The sequence below is a fragment of the Cnephaeus nilssonii genome (assembly GCF_951640355.1).
Source record: "Cnephaeus nilssonii genome assembly, chromosome: 22".
In the NCBI taxonomy this organism is placed as follows: Eukaryota; Metazoa; Chordata; class Mammalia; order Chiroptera; family Vespertilionidae; genus Cnephaeus; species Cnephaeus nilssonii.
In genome coordinates this window covers 12055401-12073680 of record NC_137093.1, presented here as the reverse complement: position 1 = coordinate 12073680, position 18280 = coordinate 12055401, and the positions used below count along the sequence as shown (strand labels likewise).

The 18280-nt window shown below is 43.1% G+C and overlaps 1 protein-coding gene across 4 annotated transcripts in view; it reads left to right on the top strand.

The window, feature by feature from the left end:
* Positions 1-18280, top strand: part of CLIP1 (CAP-Gly domain containing linker protein 1) — a 91433-nt gene that overhangs the window by 6899 nt on the left and 66254 nt on the right. For 2 of the 4 annotated variants that reach the window (XM_079762405.1, XM_079762408.1), the window contains exons 2-3: positions 14701-14895; positions 16839-17410. In XM_079762405.1, coding sequence (XP_079618531.1) covers positions 14811-14895; positions 16839-17410 — 657 coding nt within the window. In that variant the 5' untranslated portion in view covers positions 14701-14810. Of the gene's footprint in view, positions 1-6829; positions 7259-14251; positions 14377-14700; positions 14896-16838; positions 17411-18280 lie in introns of those variants that run through there. The other 2 variants (XM_079762407.1, XM_079762406.1) reach the window with 2 other exon arrangements.

The window sequence follows — 18280 nt, the reverse complement described above, 5'->3', positions numbered from 1 at the left end:
GAGAGTGGAAGGAAGGGGGAGAGAAAGAGAAAGAGAAACATTGATGGGAGAGAGAAACATCGATTGCCTTCTGCATGTGCCCCAACTGGGGCCTGGGATCAAGTTTGCAACCAAGGTACCTGCCCCTGACCGGGATTAAACCCGGGACCCTTCGGTCCCAGGGCTGACACTCTATCCACTGAGCCAAACTGGCCGGGGCCAAATGAAACCGATTTCTAGTTTCCATTTACAGTGTGTAGGGTGGTTGTGTAGAAAACTATCGTAGGGATTTGTGAGTAAATTTAGTAGAGTGTTATCTTCTCTTGAAATAGCCAAGCATCCTTCAGTAGGTATTGTGAAAATAAAAATGTGGGTACTTTTTTCTGTTGGCTCTAAAGACCAATAATCCTCGGGTGCAGGGGCCTCAATAAATGTACATCACTCAGAGGGGAAAAAAGTACATCCCTGAGGGAGGGGGTGGGGACGGGGCCTGTAGCAACTCTTAAATTTGCTCATTTGCAAAGTGAAAATAAGAATGCTTTTATAAAGAGAAAAGAACCAACACGGAAGTAATTGGTTCTTGTGTGAGTTTTCTTTGTGCCCCTTTCTTGCTCAGAACAAACAGTTGGGATGTGTTAGCTTTTAGTGTGGGCAGATCAGAAACTTTTACTCATCAGCATACTTTATGTAGGTCAGGAGTCTTTCATTTGGAGGTTGGGGTTTAAGTCCTAGGCTGTTTTAAGTAACTGCGACCCTAACAAATGATTTCACTGTACATCTATATCTATTTAATCAAACCTCCGACCCTTCAGTACGTGGACTGGCTAGGGTATGATTTCACTTTTTAGAAGCGTTTTCCTCAGTGGTAAAATGAGGAAGTTGAACTAGATTGCCAAGGTCTCTTCTGAGTCTAAAATTCCATGATGCTATATTAAGCACATTTGCTCCTTTTTATACATTAGTATAATTGACTGCTATCGACCTATTAAGTTCTTCTGGGAGATACTAACCAGGCTTAGTCACTTCAGTCCCTTTTAAGATCCATCTTAAGCTGATGGTAGTAGAGTTACAAAGCCAACTAGGTTTTGTAGAAACTTGTGTAAATGAGCAAAATAGCTCCAATTATTCAGCTTTTCATGGCTCCTCCCTATCCCTTTTTCAGTTCTTTTGTAGATGGAAGATCTTTAGGAGGATGCTTATATATATATTTTTTAAAATTCTTATTAAAAATATATATATTTTATTGATTTCAGAGAGGAAGGGAGAGGGAAAGAGAGATAGAAATATCAGTGATGGGAGAGAATCACTGATTGGCCACCTCCTGCACGCCCCCCACTGGAGATTGGGCCTGCAACTCGTGCACGTGCCCCTGACCAGGAATCGAATCTGGGACCCTTTAGTCTGTTCTATCCACTGAGCCAAACCAGCCAGGGCTGGTTTGCTTGTTTTTTGCATAGATCTAAGTAGCAGGAATAGAAAATAACTCTTCACTCAGACTGGGCTGTATGAAGATGTTCCTGGTTGCAGGCAGTTTGCACCATGGCACAGAGTTCTAAAGACTTGTCTAATGCTCCAGTTCGCTTTGCCTCGACTGGGTTTCTGCCCCCTCCTCCTCCTTTTTAAAAGTGCTATGGACTTTGAAACTCGGGGTACAGCTTGCATTCTATATTATGTCATACACACTCTAAATTTTAAAAATGTAATTTTCAAGCACCAAAGTAAATTTTCAAAGGTTTAGGTCTATTTATACCCTGTTCTGACTTCATTCAGCAAACATCCTAAACTTGAGTCTTTATTTACTTACAATTTTTATTTCTGAGCCTGGCCAGCATGGCTCAGTGGTTGAGTGTCAATCTATGAACCAGGAGGTCACAGTTCAATTCCTGGTCAGGGCACATGCCCTGATTGTGGGCTCAATCCCCAGTGTGGGGTGTGCAGGAGGCAACCAATCAATGATTCTCATCATTGATGTTTCTATCTCTCTCTCTCCCTCTCCCTTCCTCTCTGAAATAAAAAAAAAAAATACATTTAAAAAATTTTAACTTCTGACTTTGATAGAAAGATGTGGTAAAGCTTTCTCGGTATCTTATTGTATGATATTCTCAAATCAGCCCTTAAGGTTGGTAGGCCGATTTCATAAATTGCTTTGTAAGTTAGAAATTGGAAATACCACTTCTTGTAAACACCATTTGAATTAAGGAGCCAATTAATTTTCTGCCCTTACTGGCTTGTGTCAGTCCTTTAGTGTCTAAAATGGGCTTTTACATTGTTCTTTGTAAACAACCACTGCACTTTTTGCTTATCTTTCATCTTTTGTACTTTATCCTTGCTGGAGAATGCAGTTTGTGTTTTTTAATTGTTCAGTTGATTTTAAAGCTGTTTGAGTCTGGCCTACTTAAGAACTTGTATCCTATATTGTGGATGCAATAAATACTTACATATGTAGATAAATATCGGTGGAAATAGATCTTAGTTGTGCTTTAGAACAATGAGGTGACAGAAGGCTAAGGCAGAGCCGGGGTTCTGCTTCCTGGAGTCTGCCTGACATTTTTGGAGGGCGTTTCAGGGAGTGCTTTTCTTCTGAGTCCAGAGTGATGACAGCAGTAGGGCCTGGATAGATGTGAGCGAACGCTTGGCAGGTTCCCAGGGGTGGAAACCTTTGAGGAAATATCGGTGTTTATGAATATTCTCGACAATGGAATTAAAAAAGGATAGTTTGCACGGCTTTAATATTCAATCAACCCTGGTTCAGTAATGCACCATTTGAAAGGCACACAGATCTGAAATTAATAAGGGATGGCCCCTTGTAAGGGAGGACGGTGAGGGACATGTTTTTGAAGAATAGACACATGGCTCTTTGGAGTTAGTGTAAGTAAATCCTGTAAAACAAGGGAATAAACTTGATGGAGAGATGTGGACCTGAATGGAAGTATTGACAAGTGGTGCCATAGTTCAGCTGGTTTGGTGTCTTTTTACATTTTACCTGTTTCTCTCAGGTCTTCTTTTCCCTTCCTTGAACTGATTTTATTATTTTGTGTCATGCTTTATAATGGCTGGTGAAATGTGTCCATTTAGCAGTACAACAATATAAGTTATTACCAAGCTTGTGGATTAGCTGTAAGTTTATCAGAGGCCGTGCAGAGTAACTTGAAGGAACAGTGAGAAAGGCCTCAGGCAACTTTCACTCCTTGGAGGTTCTGTTTCTTTAGCCAGGTGGTCCTTGGAGAATGCTGGTGCTTTTCAAGCTACACTAAAGATGCTGCCTTGCCTTAGCCCCGTGGTCGGCAAACTGCGGCTCGCGAGCCACATGCGGCTCTTTGGCCCCTTGAGTGTGGCTCTTCCACAAAATACCACGGCCTGGGCGAGTGTATTTTGAAGAAGTGGCGTTAGAAGAAGTTTAAGTTTAAAAAATTTGGCTCTCAACAGAAATTTCAATCATCGTACTGTTGATATTTGGCTCTGTTGACTAATGAGTTTGCCGACCACTGCCCTAGCTGGTTTGGCTCAGTGGATAGAGCGTCGGCCTTCGCATTGAAGGGTCCGGGTTTGATTCCTTGTCAAGGGCACATGCCTGGGTTGTGTGCTTGGTCAGACGTGCAGGAGGCAGCCAATCAATGATTCCCTCTCATCATTGATGTTTCTATCTCTCTCTCTCCTTTTCCATTCCTCTCTGAAATCAATTAAAAAAAACCACCGCCAACAACAAAACCCCACCACTATTTCCAGATGCTCTGGCCTCCTGAACATATTTGCTCCACCCTTTTAGGCATACCCCTTGGAAGGACAGTCAGCTCTCTGGAAGATGGACTCTCTTTCTGTCTCTTTCCACTTGGAAAATGGCTCTCGTTCACTTTCTATGTACTAGTATGTTTATTTCTGACAGGGCTAGACCTTTTTCCCTGGCTCATCTTTTCATTATTCCCCAGTCTTGGAATGCACTGCTGGAGATGGTGGGATAAAGACATTTGTAGTTTGCCCTTCTATATCGTCATAATCACCAGCCTTAGTGTGTGTGTGTGTGTGTGTGTGTGTGTGTGTGTATATGTGTGTATATATATATATATATATATATATATATATATATATATATATATATTGATTTCAGAGAGGAAGGGAGAGGGAGAGAGAGAAACATCAATGATGAGTGAGAAACATTGATCTGTTGCCTCCTGCATGCTCCCCACTGGGGATGGAGCCCACAACCAGGGCATGTGCCCTGAACCTCCTGGTTCATAGGTCAATGCTCAGCAACCACTGAGCCATGCCGGCCAGGCCCATGTGTAAGATTTTAATGTTACCCTTTAAACCAGGGATGGGGAATGTCCGGCCCATATGGCGTATAAGGCCCTCAAAATCATTTGGTCTGGCCCTGCCAAGGCATTAGGGACGAGTTAACTATATGTTTGACCAAATATAGCAGGCTAATTTTTAAGTTGATAATTTTATATGTCCCTCGAATGATGTTATAAATATCCAAATGGCCCTTGGCAGAAAAAAGGTTCCCCACCCCTGCTTTAAACCAACCACTTTACTTGCTGCTGAAAACAAATGGTTCCAGTCCCCTCGCTCTCCCCCTCCTCCGTCTTGCTCTTCTCTCTAGTTTATCTCACTTGTTACAACACTCATTTGGAGCAATGGTCCTTCTGTGGCCCATGCCCTAAACTGTGCTTGGTGACATCACACACATTTTCTCTGTGTTCAGGGGCAAGCTTCTGAGGCCAGAACGATGATGAATGATGACCTTAGGTGGCTGCATGTTGCTCTTGTCACCTTGACCAACCACTCATGTGCTTGACAGATACTCTGTCCCGGAGGTGCTTCCCTCCCCATCCCCCGTGGAGTATTCTGTGTCTTTATTCAGACTAACTGTTTTCCCAGATGTTAAAATGTTGGGACAGTGCTCTTTCTTCCCTGGTCTTACATTTTATAGTCAAAGGCAATTCACCAAAGGTTTGCGGGGGGGGGGGGGGGGGGGCGGGGGCGGGGGCGGGGGCAGCGGTATCTGATTAGTAAGAAACGAATAACTTAAAAACAAAAAACAAACAAACAAAAAAAACACACACGAATAGCTGATACCAAATTCACATCCTTTATCTCTCTCTCCTGCAGTTTTCCCTCCAGTCCCCAAGCCTGTCTTTCCACATGCTCTTATCACGTGGGATTAGTTTCTTGCAATTGGAAAGACAGCAAAAGCTACGCTGCTTCAGTAGCATTGTGCTCTCCCTCCCTTCTTTGTGCTTGAAATGCTGCCGCCTGCTCTATTGGCCTTACGTCTGCCAGTCTCTCTCAGGTTCCTTTCTTGTATCTTGAGACACACTTATTAAATTTTCATCTGTAACTCAATCTCCGCACTTTGCTTTGAGTTTTGTGTGGGCGTATTTTCAAACTCCTGGCGTTGAGCTGTCAGTTTTCCTGGGCCTTGTGCTATATAAGCAGGGCTTCTTCAGACGTATCCCATCAAATAGCCCTCTTACTGTAAATGCTATCTTTTCCTTTTTTCTCTTCAGAGCAGTGAAATTATTCACAGTTTTATATGCAAGGGTTTTTGTGCTCTTTTCCTCACGTGTTGTAATGATGTAGGGAAGACAAATGTTGCCTACCCAGGGGGCTTGGGGTATCTGATTGGTAAGTTTATCATCAATGCCAACCTGAAAGCTACTTTCTATGCTGCCTTAAACATGTATTCTAGACCTGCACTGCCCATTGCAGTAGCCACCAGCCAGTCACGTGTGGCTGTGGAGCATGTGAAATGTGGCAAGTCCAAGTTGAGATGTGCTCCAAGTATAAAGTACACCAGGGATTTCAGTGACCTCATATGAGAAAAAGAATGTGAAGTAGCTCATTAATAATTTCCATATTGATTACATTTGAAGTGATATTTTGGATATATTGGATTAAATAAAATGTTATTCACTTCAGCTGTTTCTTTCTAATGTTTTAAAGCATGGTTAGTAGCAAATTCTAAATTACACATTTGCTTCGCATTATATTTCCATTAGACAGGCTCTTCTATAAGAGTATAAATAGTGTCAGGAAAGGTAATGATATATTTGCGACTTACAGCTCTTGCATACCACTCACTAGAGGTAGTAATTGAGCAGTTTGCCTATAGCTGCATTGGCTTACTTTCAAAAGGAGACTCCAGGGTCTGGAAATCCTCTAATGCTGTCACGTTCATCAAATGCTTAGAGGGTGAGTTCCAGTTACTTGATGCTCTAGTTTGAAATAGCAGTGGTGCATCATTTGACAGGTTCTTTCTTGTTCTGATACTGAGTCAGTTCAGAACTTTTTAGAACTCTTGGTGTGTATCAGATACTTTTCTAGGTCCTTTGGACGCAAAGAGAAATCTCATCCCTGACCACGAGGGACTTAGTCACAGCATGGTATGCAAACAAGACGGGAGTGAGTATGATTCATTGTTCAATAATAGAAGACTGCACAGTGGCTAGGGGAGTCCAGAGGAGGAGATGATGGGGCAGGAAGTGTAGTCAGGAAAGACCCTGTGAGGAGATGCCGCTTCTTGTATTCTTTTAGAGTCCATTCCTGAGAAAGTAAACAAAGGATATGCGCTTTGGATGTAGAAACAGTCCATTCGCCGACCTGGCATAATGATGCACTCCCATCTCTGGACAGTAAGCTCAGTTCAGCTAGGGTCTGAGATGTGTTTAAATTGGCCCCCCTGCAGGCCTATCAGCTATCAATTAGGTTTTGATAGTCGTCTGTGAAGTTAAAACCTTTCATGTTGTACTTAGAAATCAATTGAAGAAAGCATGTAAATGCTCTTCAGGTTTGTTTCCTTCAGTCTTTTCTGTATATGCAGAAATATGCATGTGAATGAAACTGAAAGGAGGGAAAAATCGAATAACTTTGCCTTTTCTGGTGGAAACGCAAGTCAGTTTGGAAAGCTACCAGAATGTTGTGTAATGTTTTCAGTGGCTGAAGCAGACGCGCTCAGGTTTCATTGCTGCGTCTCTGTGTGTTGGGGGTGGGGGACAGCCAGTGACACAGCATACAACAGACACTTACATAACCATGACTTCAGGGGACAGGAGCAGGCTGTGAATGAACCTCCCAAACTCGGGAATGTGATATCAGAACACAGCCTTCGAATTTCTCTCTCGCTTGGCTTGAAAATCAGCTTCAGAAACCTCTTTCTCTCAAACTAGACTTCCGTTACTCTCAGAACTTCTTTCCCTCCGGCTATCAAGCTCATGGACATATATATAGCATGTTAGAATTAGAAGGGGGTTCAGACGCCTCAGAGTGCAGTTGTTTACAGGTAAGTCTCTTAGCCTGCCTGCTGCTGGATTTCCTCGGGGTCCCTCCACTGTAAGCAACAGCCCTGTTCCTGGAGGCCCAGTGTGAAACTCCTTCATTGCCAATTCTTCGACTCTCCCTTGCCTCCCAACAGAATTTCCGGATGTAGTAAATAAAGGAGTCTGTTTGTTTTGCTGATGGGACAAAGTGGACTCTGAGGGGACTGAGGTGGAGTGTGGAGATGTGATTTGCCTCGTATCATGCAGTGGAGAGTGCCAGGTGATGTGGAAGCTGCTCTTATCAGATTCGGTTCGTTCTGCACGGATGGCAGAGGATTCTGCTTACCGGCTGCCGCATTTATCGCCTCCCTTTCACTTTTGAATCCTTGCCCTTCCACTTGAGTTTTGATTTGAAATCCAAAACAGTGGAATCACAAAAGGATGGAGTTAGAAATGGATCTTATCTGATCAGTATCCTCAGGTGGTAGATGAGAATATCGAGGTCCGGGAAGGGGTTGTGTACTTGTTTGAGGTCATCCAGCTGGTACAGAATCCTCGTGTTCATTTCCTAGTACAACTTGCTCTCTTATACATTTGTGTGTTTTTTAAGCCACACATTTTTTTTAAAAGGTTAGAGTAAAAAATAAAAAACAAAACCTTAAGAATTATGGGGAATACTATTCCTTTTTTTTTTTTTTTTTTTTTACCATAATTTACATGATGCTTGTTTTGGGGAACTGCTTGTTTTGAGGAACCTCTTATTTCTGTAAATTGCTTAAGCATTTTTTTAGGTTATGAGGGGTTGAGAAGGCAGTGTGGTTTGGATTTTACTAAATTACCTTTTACAATAAAATTTTTGTGTGAAAGATGTTAACATAGACAAAAGTAGAGGGAACAATGCCATCACCTTACTTGAATAGTGATCGTTCATCACTAGTCTTCTTATGTAAGTTGTATTGTCTGTGGTACTTTAACTTATTACTCGTGTAATTATGCTTTTTTTGCTATGAAGCATTTCTAGCTCAGGTGCTTATCCAAAAAGTTTCTTTGAGCACTTTACTTAGCCGAGATGATTGCAAAACTCCGAGCAAAGTTTTTATTATCTTTTTGCCACTGTATTAGGTAAGATAAGCTAGCTGCAGTGACAAACCCCACTAATTTTAGTGACTTACAGGTGCAAGTTTATTTTCAGTTTCAGAAAAGTCCAGGGTACATTTTTCCTGATGCGGAAATGGGGAGATGGGATTCAGGCTTCTTCCGTTATGACCCCGCCATCTTCAATCCACGCGTTTGATGACATTGCCCAGCTTGTCTTCATCAGGCCAGCGAAAGGGCCTAGGGCCCGGGGGATTGCACGTGGGAAGATTTTGTGGCTGGGCCTGGAAGTGACGCACATTTCACACGCTCCTCTCATTTCATTGGCTAGAACTCAGTCACGTGGCTACACTGAGCCGAAAAGTGAGCAGGGAAATGTGGCCTGTTAGGAAAGATGGCTTGGTGAACAGCTTACCTACTGCGCATGCGCATCCACGCCTCACACTGGCCTTGTGCCGCATTTATGTTCCTACGTAGAAAGCCGCCCAGTAGAGCCCTGGCCGGTGTGGCTCAGTTGGTTGGGCATCTTCCTGCGCCCAGGTCAGGGCACGTGCCCAGGTTACGGGGTCGACCCCTGGTAAGGGGCGTGCAGGAGGCAGCCAATGGACGTTTCACTTTCACTGCGATGTTTGTCTCTTTCCCCTCTTCTCTCTTTAAAAATCAATTAAAAAATACAAAAATCTTGAGAAGAAAAAAAGAAGAAGAAAGAAAGCAGTCCAGTAGAGTCTGCTTCCTAACTCCCTGGTTGAAGAAGCCATCTTATTGTGGCTCAAAACATCATTACATTTATTTTTCTGCTTATGAAATTATACCTATTAGATAAAATTTGAGAAACCCAAGAAAACACAAAGACGATATAAAAACTAACAGTAATCCCAGCACCTGGCGATAATTATTATTAATCCTCTATTATATTTCCTTCTGATTTCAGAATTTTTATTATTTAGAAATATTAATAAAATTTCACTAATTTTATGCTGGCTTGCAAATGCCACAACTAGGGAGGAGGGGAAAACAACAATAATAACATGGGCGATTTTGCCTTTTCTCAGCAAAGATGGACTATTGCAGAGCCATGGTGAGATCTGCACTTTTGGCATTTTTGAAATGAACTTCTTGCTTACACATCATAATCCTCACCCTTAGCAAACAGTAAACATTGAGGCTGGTAAAATTTGTGGTATATTAGAATGGCAAGGCAGGGGGATAATATTTTAACTTTCTGACTACTTCCTACTCAGTTTTCAGACCTCTTAAATATAGCTTAATTTTCAAGGAGAGAATGCTAAGAAAAGGTGTTTCAAACTGAACCCAAATGAAAACTTGCAAATGTGAAAGATATAAAAACACATTCCTGGCAGCGTTCTTAGGTGGATGTGCTTTTTTCTGCTTACCTGCACTGCTTTCCAGGCCAGCAGTGGGGAAAATGCTGCTGATCTGAGATGGGAGGATCATTTGTTGGGAGAGAAGGTACATTTCTTGAGTCATCAGCTCTAGATTCAGGGATACAGGGCCTTCTGGTTTTTCCTTAAAGTGCTGTGGTTGCAGCCTAGACCAGCATCAGAATTCCTGTTTGTGAGGTCAGCATCATGACCTCACAGCCAGGGTTGCTCAAAATGTTTGCCCAGCTTCTGGCAGGATGTGAGCTGAGGCCTGGCCCGATTCTCCAGACACCATGAGGTACCGCTTTGTCCTATATTGCCAGATTTGTGTTGACTTTTCTGTGACTTCCTATAGATAAAAAGCAAAGACATTGATGTTAGGCCCTCCATAGTTTACTGAAAAAGATTGTATGATAAAAAATCACTGTTTTAAAACATCCTCTGGCAGGACATTTAAAAACAGAAAACTCACCAGCAGCGCAGAGGTATTTTACTGTGTGAATGAGTATGTGGTTAACCATTTGCTGTGGCAATGGCATTGCTATTGCCAATAACCATGGCTCTATTTGCTATGAAACTTGCCATCAGTTTTCCTGTTCCCTGCAAATAAACATAACATTTTTTTGTTCAGTGCAAACACATCTATTGCACCAGGCAAGTAAACATTTGAAATGATGAGACTTGGTTATCAGTGGTACCAATTATTTGTGACCCAGATACCTAAAATCACATGCATCACAATTGAGAGTTACCCCCTTTTGCTTTTAATATATATTGTTTTGCTCTTTGTACCAGTTTTAGTTGGAGTTGAAAGAAAGGTGTTGGTTTATACACATACCCAAAACCTATTCGCTGAGGGTTAATACATATACTTTCTTAAGGATTGTACAAGCACTTAATCAATTATCTACTCCCACCCTTTATTTAAGTAGATATTGGACCCCGGGGTGCTTGGATACTTCCCAATTTGATTCTGTGAGTTTAAGTTGGGAGATTATGTGCCCCCCCATTTTTTTGTTTTGTTACCTCTTTTGCTCCTTGCATATAGCATGTCAATATTAAAGAGACTCAACATCCCATTTTTTGAGCATCGTCCTCTGTGTTCCCTATCCCGCCCCCCCTCTGTAACAGTCACATGTCCCAATTTTCTTAAACCTATAAGACCTATAGTCTTAAAATATTTACTCTCTTTGAGACGAGGAGCCCTTTATGGATTCAGTAGGTGTGTTCCCTTTCAAAGGCATCTCTAACTGGGTTGTCTATAACAAAGCTCTTTATTTTTTATTTTATTTATTTTTTAAAATATATCTTATTGATTTTTTTACAGAGAGGAAGGGAGAGGGATAGAGAGCTAGAAACATCAATGAGAGAGAAACATCAACCAGCTGCCTCCTGCACACCCCCCACTGGAGATGTGCCCACAACCAATGTACATGCCCTTGACCGGAATCGAACCTGGGACCTTTCAGTCCGCAGACCAATGCTCTATCCACTGAGCCAAACCGGTTTCGGCAATAACAAAGCTCTTTAGAAATGAGCCATCCCGTCCACAGAGGTTGTAGAAACGAAATTGCTGGTTTAATAGTAACGCCTAGTTACGGGGACAGTATGTAAATGCTTTAGATCAGTTTTCATTATTAAAAACAATTCTGTGCTTTTAGCATTTATTCTTATACAGGAAGAATGGAGCTGAATCTTTAACTTTTGAATTTCTATTCCCTTTGCAAGATCTCTTTCATGAAAGGGTATAATTTCATAAGCAGGAAAAAAATTTAATGATTTTTTAAGCCACAATAAAATGGTTTCAACCAGGGTTATTGACGGTGTGTGAACGGTAGTGAGTGGTAGCAAAGGGGGCTGATCCCAGAGGCATCTTGAACGGACACTGTTCGTCTCCTGTGTCAGCTGGAACGGGAACCTCCCTGTGTGCCTTGCATCAAGTGTTAGGTGGCCCTAGCTTCACCTCCAAACTTGGGATTCATTCCTCAAGTCATGGGGTTTTTTCCCTCCCCCTCCTTCAGGGTCCTGGTAACTAATCCATTGTGTTTTTGTTTTGTTTTCTTTCACTACAAGTGAATTTATTCCTTATCTGGATATTATTAATATTCTTACCTTTATGAGGCATATTTGAAGTGATTGCTTATTAAAAGGAATAAGTGCAGTAAGCATATGTATTATGTCTTGAGAAGGCTATAGTCTTTTTTAAAAAATATATTTTATTGATTTTTACAGAGAGGAAGAAAGAGGGATAGAGAGTTAGAAACATCGATGAGAGAGAAACATCAATCAGCTGCCTCTTGCACACCCCCCACTGGGGATGTGCCCGCAACCAAGGTACATGCCCTTGACCAGAATCGAACCTGGGACCCTTGCGTCTGCAGGCCGACGCTCTATCCACTGAGCCAAACCGGTTTCGGCAAGGCTATGGTCTTGAACTATTATCCCCAACCTCTGAAAATTTGTTTAGAAGACAGATTTTTATGTGCTTTCCTGTTCAAATAATGTGTTGTGAGAGAGGTTGTATCTGAGAGGAAAGCAGGGTGCTTGGATTCTTGGAAACAATAATAGCTAACATTTGTGGTGTTTACCATGTTCTAGCATTGTTCTGATCACTTGAAATCTCCCCAGATGCTAGTATTTTTTAACATTTAACATGCTAGACACACGTGTACCAAACTTTGACTTCCTAGAGGGTAAGACACTTTTCTTGGGGGTGGGGGAGATGGGAGGAGAACAGTCCTGCTTTCTGGAATCTTAAGTTTGAGTAAAGCTGACATTCTCAAGACATATAAAAAGTACATTTCTTTTTTTGGAACTACCAAAGAGGATGGGTCTTCTAAGGTTATTTGCTTCCCTGAAATAAATTACCTTGCACTTTTAAATTTGTTATTTAGATCAGATCTCAGAGTTAAATCACAAAAGCAGGATATTATATCTAGTTCAAGAATTTTGCTTATTTCAGGCCTGGCTCTTTTTTTTGTGTCTCTTAAAATAAACCTGTACGTTACACAGAAATAAACAACACTGTTCGCCTAGTGTTGATGTTTAGCAACAAAGCTTCCCTGTTTTTAGGTGGAACTGGAAACCTTTTCATGAGAAGGAAGAGAGTAGAGGGGCTGTGCAGCTGAGCCACCTGTGTCCTGGAATCCCTTTCCCTCACCCGTAGTCAGTGCTTGGAAGTAGATTGCTCTTCCTGCTTCTCCCTTTTGAGAATGTGCAAGCAAAATAGTAGCTATTTTTAACTGTTTAAAAGTGAGTCGAGTTCTAGAGATAAGCATTTTATAAGTGGTTCTTGGCTTGAAAAAAATCTTAGAACTGTGGCATCAATGGTGTAAATACAGGATTCTGGGGTGGTGTTTATATTATACTAGAGGCCCGGTGCACAGATTCGTGCACCAATGGGGTCCCTCGGCCTCGCCTGCAGGGATCGGGCCGAAACTGGCCTCTGGGTCCAGGGTGCGGGTGAAGCAGATTTGGGGCCGACAGTGCTCCAGCAGCAGCCTAACCCATGACCGATTCTGCAAGGAATTGGGCTCCCTCCTCTACTGGTTGGAGCATCTGCCCTCTGTTGGTCATTGCATGTCATAGCTACCAGGTGAACGGTCGGTCGGATGGTCGCTTAGGTTTTTATATATATAGACTAGAGGCCCGGTGTATGGATTTGTGCACCAGTGGGGTCCCTTGGCCTGGCCTATGCCCTCTCACAATCCAGGACCCCTCAGGGGATGTCAGACTGCTGGTTTCAGCCCGATCCCCGCAGGCCATGCCAAGGGACCTCAGTGCACTGGGCCTCTAGTATGCATATAAGATCTTTGGTTAATCTCTTCCCGCCCTCTCCCTTCCCCCTTCCCTCTGAGATTCATTAGCTGTTCCATGTTTCCATGCCTGTGCACCGAGTGTCTGCCCCCTGGTGGTCAGTGCGCATCATAGCTACCAGGTGAACGGTCGCTTAGGCCTTTATAGATATTGCCATCTTATAGTTTGGAAAGCAAGATTATAATATAATGTGACTGACTTATATGTGTGCTTTGTGAATTCTTGGTGCTTTACACATGTAGGTCATTTTAGTAATGCTGGTACAAGTATTTTTAATTGTGTATGGTCTCTTGTAAGCACTATACAAATCACACTCAAGTTCACATCTGCTTCTTAGCCAAATGAAAGAAAAATAACGTGTTAATCTGAGGCGCACCTTCATTTAAGAAAGGATAAGAATAGTAGCTAATGCACAGTGTTATAAGGCTCAAATGGGATAATGCACGTAAAAATTATTTCTAAATTATAATATTCTATGTATTATGGGATAATAATACACATAAAAATTATTTTTAAATTATAATGTTCTGTGTGTTATGGTCCTTACATATTGAGAAGGGTGGGGAAGAAGGGTATTTGTCTTATTTTAGGTCCAAAATTCTTGATTCAGTGAGCATAGGCATAAAAAATTCAATTATGTTCAGTTCGTTAGAGGGGCGGGAACACTTTTTTTTTTTAAATCCTCACCTGAGGATGTTTTTCCGTTGATTTTTTTTTTTTTTTTTAGAGAGAGTGGAAGCAAGAGGGTAAGACAGAGAGAAGTATCAATGTGAGCGAAACACATCGATTGGTTGCCTCCTGCATGAGCCCTTACCAGGGCCCAGGCCAGGGAGGAGCCTGCAACCAAGGTACGTGCCCTTCAGTCTGCAGGCTGACACTCTATCCACTGAGCCAAAACGACCACCTTTTTTTCTTTTCCCTTTTGCATGTGTAATATATTGCTACCGTTAGCTACTTACCTTCAGGATAGTAAATTGCTTTAAATTCATCTCATTAGCATTTTGTGTTTTTAGTATCTAGAATTTTCTAGGTTCCTAGGTTCACTACAGCGATGGTTTATTATCATAGATAAGAAAAAGTTGAGGCTGTGAAAGGTGCTTTAATAATAACTGTTGTATCTACCTTTTTTCTCCTATAGATTCTAAGCTCTTTTTGTGTTTTTCTCTTTGCAGATTTAACCCAGAGACCGACTTCCCTCTAGAAGCACCCACAGCTATATCCATGGTCGGGGAAAGGTAGTGGCAGCAGGCACGGGAAGCGCAGCTCTGCCGTACTGAGGACAATGAGTGTGCTCAAACCAAGCGGGCTCAAGGTCCCCACCAAGATCCTTAAGCCTGGCAGCACAGCCCTGAAGACACCCACTGCTGGTAATGCCTTATGTTTTCCTCCAGAGCAAAGAAATTACAGCCCCACATGAAGGCTTCGGTGTGAAGATTTTAAAAAGACAATCTGATAAAACCTCACATTCTTGAAAAATATTTGAAAATGTTTTGATGAACAGAGTAGCATCTTATGGCTAAAAGTCTGAATCAGTGAAGAGTTTCCCTTGTTGTAGGTTATCTTTACTTGATTTAGTGTCGGGTGATAAAAGAGTGGTCAAATTAAGTACCTTGGGTGTTTGATCCTTACAAATCGAAACTCTGCGGACTCCCTTAGTATAGTGTAAAGAGATGTTCGGCATCTGCTCTAGGCCGGCCAGGCCCCTCTCGTCCCCAATCTTTGCACAATCGACTCCTATTCATCAAGTCTTGGGCCAGATGTCACCTTCTCCAGGAGGCCTTCCCTGACTGCTCTGCCCAAAGGCACTGTCTCCTCCACAGCACCTAAGCTACCTGAAACGAGCTGTTGTGTCTCTTTATTTACTGCCTGTCTCCTCATCTCTAGACTGAGCGCTATGAGGGCATGGATTGTGTTGTCTTGCTCTGTCCCCCAGTGAAGAACCATGCCTAGGACTTGTCCCAGAGTGGCAGGAGCTTAAAAAACATGTGCAGCATAAATAAATACATTTTCTCATTTAATTCTCAAGATAGATATTTAAAAAACCCTCAAGATAGATATTACTTCCCCCTTACCAATGAAGAAATTGAGCTCAGAGGGGTTGTGTGACATCTTAAGATCACAATGTGCCTAGGAAATGGTAGAGTGATGAAGAATGTGGGCTTTCTTTGCCAATTCACACCAAATACTGATTAAATGCTTGCTGGGTGAGTGTATGAATGCATTTCCAGTGTAAATATCACATTTCTGGCAAAATGTAACTTCTGTCTTTACCATAGCGTAGAGATTGCACAAGGTCGTCTTGCCTTAATGGGGCCAGATGCTGTCTCTCTTGCCTCGCTGTGACCGCCATCTCCGCCAGCAAAGGAATGGTCTCTTTGGTTGTCTTGGAGTAATGATGATAGGGACCACAGCACAAACCCCGCCTTCACCCAAGCAAATGCCAGTCTCTAGTCAAATGGACCTAGTCTTGTCAGCTGTCGTTGGCTACTCAAATGTGGGAACGAAGCCCACCTTAGTGGATTTGAGTGGTATTTGTTCATGACGTTCAGGGTTGGGGGTGGAGGAAAGAATGAAATCAGACCTGCATTATGAACTTTGGAAAAGGACTACTTAAAAAAATTTTTTTTTGCCCTAGCTGGTTTGGCTCAATGGATAGAGTGTCGGCCTGCAGACTGAAGGGTCCCGGGTTCGATTCCGGTCAAGGGCACATGCCCGGGTTGCAGGCTCGATCCCCAGTGGCGGACGTGCAAGAGGCAGCCAATCAATGATTCCCTGTCATCATTGATGTTTCTATCTCTCTCTCCCTCTCCCTTCCTCTCTGAAATCAATAAAAATATATATTAAAAAAAATTTTTTTAATTGACTTCAGAGAGGAAGGAAGAGGGAGAGAGAGATAGACATCAATGATGAGAGAGAACCATTGATCAGCTGCCTCTTGCACTCGCCCTACTGGGGATCGAGCCCGAAACCCAGGCATGCGCCTTGACCGGGAATCAAACCATGGCCTCCTTTTCATAGGTCGATGCTCAACTATTGCGCCACACCGGCTGGGCAAGGACTACATTTTTTTTCTTTCTTGTTTTAACTTCATCCAATCTTAATTGTAAGTAAGGATTAAATCTCATCAGCTCACTGAGTTTCAACAGCATTGAACATGGTAGTGATGGAGCCAGTAATTTTTGCCTCCTTGCTAAAACAGAAAGAAGGAAAGGAAGAAAAATAGGGCACTTTGACTTTCTCTAGTGTATTTCCCTTTAGGTCTGCTTGAATGTGAAACCGAATCTCTTCTGATCCTTCCATGTGTTTTCAGTTGCAGCTCCAGTAGAAAAAGCAACATCCAATGAGAAAGCATCAGGCGCCCCTTCCTCTGAGGCACAAGAGGAATTTGTGGACGACTTCCGAGTTGGGGAGCGAGTTTGGGTAAACGGAAATAAGCCTGGATTTATACAGTTTCTGGGTGAAACTCAGTTCGCACCAGGCCAGTGGGCCGGAATTGTTCTAGATGAACCCATAGGCAAGAATGATGGCTCAGTGGCAGGAGTCCGGTATTTCCAGTGTGAACCTTTAAAGGGCATTTTCACCCGGCCTTCCAAGTTGACGAGGAAGGTGCAGGCTGAAGATGAAGCCAGTGGCCTGCAGACGACTCAAGCTTCCAGAACGACTTCGCCTCTGTCCACTTCTGCAGCCAGCATGACAGCCTCCTCCCCAGCCACCCCCTCACATATTCCTCAGAAGTCGTCCCAGCCAACAGCAAAGGAACCTTCTGCTACACCTCCGATCAGCAACCTCACAAAAACTGCCAGTGAATCCATCTCCAACCTTTCAGAGGCTGGCTCGGTCAAGAAAGGAGAGAGAGAACTCAAAATTGGAGACAGAGTACTGGTGAGTCCAGAAACCTTCCAAAGTCGTCGTGTTGAACTGAGATGTAATCACTGATGAGCGGTTAGAAATACAGGCTCAGAGTCTGTTCTGGAGGAATGACCACTCCCTAATAGAGAAATGAATCAGCTTTTCTAGTGGTTCAGTTTATGTGTAAACATGCTGTGAATTAGAACCTCGCCATGTAGTTTGAAAAGAGTTGTGAGTATAAGTTTGCAGTGATCAATTCTAGTTTTATCTCCCAGTTTAGCCAAAAGAATGAGTTTATAACTTATAAATAACTAGAGGCCCAGTGCACGAAATTTGTGCACTCAAGGGGGGGTTCCCTCAGCCTGGCCTGCACCCTCTCCAATCTGGGATGTCCGACTCAGGGGATGTCCGACTGCCGGTTTAGGCTAACTCTGCCTGCCAGCCTGATCACCCCTACCTTGCCCCCCTGCTGGCCTGATTGCCCCTACCTTGTCCCCCCTGCCGGCCTGATTGACCCTAACTTGCCCCCCTGCCAGCCTGATCGCCCCCAACTTGCTCCCCTGCCAGCCTGATCGACCCTAACTTGCTCCCCAGCTGGCCTGATCGCCCCTAACCGACTTTGCCTCGGCCCCTGGCCTAAGCTGCAGTCTGGCCTCCCTCTGCGGGAGGAGACCTGGCAGATCAGGGGAAGGTGCTGCCCCCATTACCGTGCTGCTGTTGCCACTGCTGGCCTGAGCCTGGGCCCTTCGCAGCCATGCCTCGGCCCTTCGCAGCTGTTGCGGCTTTGTCCGGAAAGACGTCTGGGAAGGTCATCCGGAAAACATCTGCTCTAATTAGCATATTACCCTTTTATTAGTATAGATAAGGTAATTTTACTTGACAAAATAGGCTCAGAAGTGGACT